The sequence below is a fragment of the Culex quinquefasciatus genome, chromosome 1 (genome assembly GCF_015732765.1).
Source record: "Culex quinquefasciatus strain JHB chromosome 1, VPISU_Cqui_1.0_pri_paternal, whole genome shotgun sequence".
Taxonomy (NCBI): domain Eukaryota; kingdom Metazoa; phylum Arthropoda; class Insecta; order Diptera; family Culicidae; genus Culex; species Culex quinquefasciatus.
The window spans coordinates 124,349,367-124,355,366 of record NC_051861.1 but is presented as its reverse complement, the minus strand read 5'-3'; the positions used below and the strand labels follow the sequence as shown (position 1 = coordinate 124,355,366).

The following is a 6,000-nucleotide window of genomic DNA, read 5'->3' as shown; positions in this document are numbered from 1 at the left end:
CACAACACTCCGAGTGTGTGTGTGTTACGTGATTCTCCTCTTCCTAGGCAGGCGGCGGCGATCATCTTGAAATTTTTGCACACGCCACCACCACCACCGCCTACTACGCCCAAAACTTCCTCCAAGAAGAGAAAAAAAAAACTAGGCTGATCGCGTTCAACCTGGAAAAGCAGCAGCAGCGTAGCCTACTTCGTCCGGCGAAGATTGCTCGTGATCGTGATCGCGTTCTTCTTGTTGTTGATGTTTTTTTTCCTTTTTCGTTGTTGTTTTCAGCCCCAGACTAACTCCAATTTTCGTTTCTTCGTTTCTTCTCTCTCTCTCTCCGCGCAACAGCGAACAAGAAAGCCAAACTCATCGCGGGCAGTAACGGAAACGGCGGTGGCAGCGCCCTCCTCAGCCCGACCGGCAGCAGCTCGAACGGGTACGGCGGCGCCGATCAGTACCAGCCGTCGCAGCAGCTGTACCAGTCGCGCTCCAACTCCGCACTGTCGTCGTCGAGCCACGCTGGTCCGAATCTGGTCAACAAGCAGCTCGTGCTGCCGTTCGTTCCGCCGGCCTTCCCGAACGGGTCCAACGCGGACGGGTCCAACCACCTCATCAAGCCGTCCGAGTATCTCAAGAGCATCAGCGACAAAAAGTCCTCCTGCGCTGGCTCCCAGAGGTTAGTTTTGGTAGAACTCTTGCTTTTTGTGATTGCTTGAAAAAAAAAAAAAAGTTGCTTAGTGGATTGGTGCGTGCGTGCGTTCTGGACGAGGGCTGGTGGTGAACTCTGTTTCTTTTGTTGGTGGCTGGTGAAGACGCTTGTTGAGACCCTTCAAGAACAACAGTTACTCCCTTCGCGCAAAGCGCGTTCGTCGCGGTCGGAAGTTGAACGCGAACCCACGTGAATCTTAGTAGGCCTTGCCCGCGCGTGTGTTATTGTGAGTGTGTGTGTGCGTGAAATTTTCCCGAAAAATCAACTTTCTTCAACCTCGAAAAAAATAATAATAATTTTCGAAACAAATTATCTCGAACGATCGCAGTAGGCCGCTTGGTGGCCACTTTCCCGACTACTCTCCTTTGCTGTTGCTGACCCCCGCCGCGAGTTATCCAAGTGGGCGAGCGCGTGTGATCTCTCAAGTGAAACCGCGCAAATCTAGAGCAGGAAAAGTGCGCGGCGCACCCCCACAAAACGGCGGCGAGCGAGAGATTGTTGGTGAAATAGTGAAAATTTTGAAATTTTTAAACAGGAAGATGTTGGTGTGAGTGTGAGATTTGGCACCGAAATTGTAAATTTCAAGCTTATTGTTTTGCAAGTTTTTTTTTTCACTTCCTAAAAAAATCAAGAAAAAAAAACCTAGTGTAAATACACACACACCCAACCGCCTACTGCACACACTGAAGAGAGCAAGAAGTTTGGTGACAGTTTGACAGCTGGGGCCCCCGCATGCAATGTCCGTATATTAACAGGTCCGGCTTAAAACGTGTTGGTTTAGTGTTAGTAAGCAAAAAAGTATCAACATTCGCGATGGCTCTAGTGATGACGTCATACCGTTCTTGCTTCTACAGGGCGATATAGGAAATTATTGAAAAATGCTATTTTATACATAATTGATGCGATTCTTGTATACATTTAAGAAAGAACAGACCATAAAATAATATTTTTACGAAAATGGTCATTATCCATAATTACCGGGAGCCTTCAGGCAAGTCCCGACGGGATAATCCGACGAGGGATTATTCGCTAGCTATTGCCGGGTGCTCTTAAATATGTTCCAATGGAAGGGGTGGGGGGGGAGGGGGGTGGAGACCATGTGGGTATAGGCAAAATGAGTATCGATTACTTACTTAATTTTTTAGTAGTAATTACATAGAGTATTTCAAAATGAGTGAATTTACATATATAAATTTAAGCTCTGAAAGTTATTTTCGTTATCTCTCTCTATCAAGGGCGCCGACTTGAAGGGAGGGGAAACTTCCCCCTCCCCCCCTTTTTGACCCTTTCCCTTGGCGAGATAGGCTCCCCCCCCTTGTGACCCCCCAAATGCCCTCCCGTACTAAGTCAGAAATCGGCGCCAGTGCTCTCAATCAAGTTGGAGCACAGCTTACATCGACAAGCTATTTAGCAATAAAACAACAAACTACTTATCTTTATTTTGGAATTTGATGCTATAAATGCTCTACAAACTACTATTTTTCTACAGGCTGTACTAATCCCGATTTGCTCCAGTTGATAGTAGATTTAACCGATAAATATTTATTCCGATTGGAGCACTTTTAAACAATGCGCGAAACAAAGGAACATCTCTGGATGTGGATCAACATTTGAATGGGGCCCATTGACATTGCTTTTGTCCCATTAAAACGTGTGTAATGAAAGATCAATGTCGATCCTCCCCTTTTAAGTGTTTCTCCAGAACTTTTAGTCAATTATTGATTCAGTTTTAGTTAATTTGAAGTAGACAGTATTTTTCAAAACTGGTTCGATCGGGTAAATTTGGATGTAAAGATCATCCTTCATTAGTAGATGGTGTCCATGTCACGCCGGACAACGGCCTAGCACTACGGTTGTGGCACAGCAGGATATTCTCCGAACGTTGTTGTCGTTTATCGTGTCCGTGCTCGAGTAGCTGTCCACTTCCCTTAGTTATTGACTTCGCGGCTTGCAGACTTGCCCAGGTAGTCTCTGGCATCCGGTTACAGGACGACGGTTGGTTGGACTGCCGACGCGAGCTGCATTGACGCGGACGTGCTCTGCCCCGTATTGGGTCATGCTGAACTTGTTCGTAACGGCCGACACAGTGTGGAACGAATCGTACGTAACGGAGTCGAGATCACGTCTAGTCCAGTAGTTGTTCAAGATTTTGACGACACGTGACAGAATCTCCCACGGCGAATCGGTGGCTGCTGGAAGAACCTTTCTCCAGGTCACTATAACTGCTGGTCGTACCGTACGTGGCAAGATTGGATATGAAGTTTTGCGGAGAGCGACGCCGACGGGTTGATCTGCAGAAGCGCTTGTCGCAGCTCCTCCACCGCAGTTGGCGTTAGGTGCAGAACCGTGTTGCTGGCAGCAGCTGCCGCCGACGGTGGTACCAGATTGCACAGGATTAGTCAAGGGATCAGTCTTTTTCGGCTGCGGTAGATTCATAATCTGTTGTCCCAAATCCGGCGGGGCAGACAGTTCCGTAGCAGCCGCGCTGGGGCCACGAATGCTGTCGTCGTCTGAGGCTGCGGCGGATTACGTAGACGGCAACTGGGAGGCTGGGTTGATTGCGTCGAACCGGCCGCAGACGATTCCTTCGACTTTTTTAGATCACAGCTGCAAAAAATGAATAGATTATAGTTAAATATTTATAGTTTTCACTAAATTGTGTTTACCTTTGCTATTTTGTAGCTCACAAATTGATGAAACGCTTTCAAAAACCTAAAATTTGTCGCGAAATTAAAAAAAGCTGTAAATTTCTCATTACAACGCTACCAAAACAAACGGTATGACGTCACACTTTTGCTGCTCTCAAGGTGCACGGAGAGAAAAACTTAAGTAAACTACATTTCGTAACTGAAATCGACAAAAACAAATTCTCTCCGTTCTGACACTAACACAGCTTTGGAAACATAGCCATACCTTTATAGGATGGATTACATTGCCCCGCATGTACAAGTCACACTGGAAGGAAATTTACGAAGCGTTCTCAGCCAAGGCCAAAGCTTTGTATGTGATCAAGTTTTCTATGGAGCCGTCGTAAGTGTGTGTGGTGCCTCTGCGCGTCACAAGTTGGTTTGTCAAGTATTCGCATGCGCGCAATATCTGTGTTTTGTTGGTCGGTGTTGTTGCATATGTTTGCTGAATAGACTATTTGTATAGAAAAAAAAAGGAGAAAGGTAGAAGGTTGTATAGAATGTCACTTTTCAAAATCAAAACAAATCCATCATTTCCATTTTTATAATTTTCATTAGAAAATCATTTTTTTCATTGGCAACAAAGCCATTAAATTAAATGCTACATTTTTCAAAAACATTTTATGTAAATTTTACACGGAATAGTATGTAACCCATCAGCAAAGGAATTGGCGTAAATCCTAACCATTCTTCTACTGCTGGATGATCGTGCGGGCAAGGGCGCCATCCAGTCGTCGGTTGAAATCCCGTAGCCTTTATCTTTATTGCTGGACAACTATACAGTGTACGAGCAGTTTGAAATTTTTAACATATTTTTTACATCAATCATTTTGAAGTTGCTGAGGATTTGGTACATTTTACAACAAAACAACAAAAGCTATTGTATCACTTTGAACATGGCAAATAATAATTGAGGGACAAAAAATAACTCCTTAAAATTGAATTTTACACTGAGAAAACCCAGTACAATTACAAAAATTTTGACTCATTTGAGTGTTATTAAAAACAGCTGCCAAAAGCACGAAACTACGCGCTCATAAATCAAAAATAATTTGGGTTGAAATCTAAACATTGGCCTGACGTTAGAGTGCTTTTATTTTGCATATTTCCAGGTGTTACAGCATTTATGATGAAACTTTTGCAAGTCGTTAAACATTTAAATGTAAAAATTTAATTTGATGTAAATTTGCAACAATCTATACGTGAAAATAAAACAAATTATTTTTTTTATATATAAGTGACTCAGTCATTTACGTCTAATCTCAAGTTTACATCAACTGAGTTTACATGTGATTATTTTTTCCGTGTCGAGTAAATTCACATTTTTTTCTGTGTAGGCAACATTCTAAAATGCAATTCTCCCAGTTGCTCTAGATGGTACGTTTTACAAGAAACCTCAATAATTGTAAAACGTTATTCAAAAATTCATAGTCTACATTATAATTATTTAACAAAAAAAATAAAAAAAAATAAAAAAAATAAAAAAAAATTAATAAAAACTAAAAGATCTGGCAGCCCTGCCTAAATACTAAGAACTTTTAATGATTTTTTTTAACTGGTTATTGTGATAACTATTTTAAACTTGACTCATTTTATTTTTAAAAAAAGATAGCCTACGTCGTAACGTTTAAAGGACTCATTCAAACATTCGAAAAAAATTAAGAGATCTGGCAACTCTGCCACACACCAAAAATGTCAATTATCGATTTGACATTTTTTGCTAATTTTTAAGTTTAAATGGACCTTGTTCATGAATCAATCATTCTGTGGTTTTCAAATCAACAAACACTGTCAATAAAAAGAGAATATGTAACTCCTTATAAAAGATTTATAGAAATTTTCCAAGCAAAACGTTTTTGATGGAATAAACAAAATGTTATTATTTTTTATGAAATTGTTTTGATAACTGCTCAATAAACTCTTCCAGAAAGTGGCCAAGTTTTAGGATTACCAAATCTGAATCATTTATTTGACAAAATAAATAAAATTCATGTAAATATAAATGTTTCCCTTTATTTAATTGGAAATACTTAAAATTTTCACAAATGGGTAATTCTCTACCAACTCACACGAAATCGGGAAAAGTTGCCCCGACCCCTCTTCGATTTGCGTGAAACTTTGTCCTAAGGGGTAACTTTTGTCCCGGATCACGAATCCGAGGTCCGTTTTTTGATATCTCGTGACGGAGGGGCGGTACGACCCCTTCCATTTTTGAACATGCGAAAAAAGAGGTGTTTTTCAATAATTTGCAGCCTGAAACGGTGATGAGATAGAAATTTGGTGTCAGAGGGACTTTTGTGTAAAATTAGACGCCCAATTTGATGGCGTACTCAGAATTCCGAAAAAACGTATTTTTCATTGAAAAAAACACTAAAAAAGTTTTAAAAATTCTCCCATTTTCCGTTACTCGACTGTTAAAAATTTTTGGAACATGTCATTTTATGGGAAATTTAATGTACTTTTCGAATCTACATTGTCTCAGAAGGGTTATTTTTTCATTTAGAACAAAATTTTTCATTTTAAAATTTCGTGTTTTTTCTAACTTTGCAGGGTTATTTTTTAGAGTGTAACAATGTTCTACAAAGTTGTACAGCAGACAATTACAAAAATTTTGATGTA

At 40.7% G+C, this 6,000-nt stretch overlaps 1 protein-coding gene across 4 annotated transcripts in view; it reads left to right on the top strand.

The window, feature by feature from the left end:
• The window catches only part of LOC6050775, a 144,941-nt gene that overhangs the window by 120,227 nt on the left and 18,714 nt on the right, over positions 1 to 6,000 (top strand). For all 4 annotated transcript variants that reach the window (XM_038251606.1, XM_038251532.1, XM_038251466.1 and 1 more), the window contains exon 9: positions 334 to 661. In XM_038251606.1, coding sequence (XP_038107534.1) covers positions 334 to 661 — 328 coding nt within the window. The remainder of the gene's footprint in view (positions 1 to 333; positions 662 to 6,000) is intronic.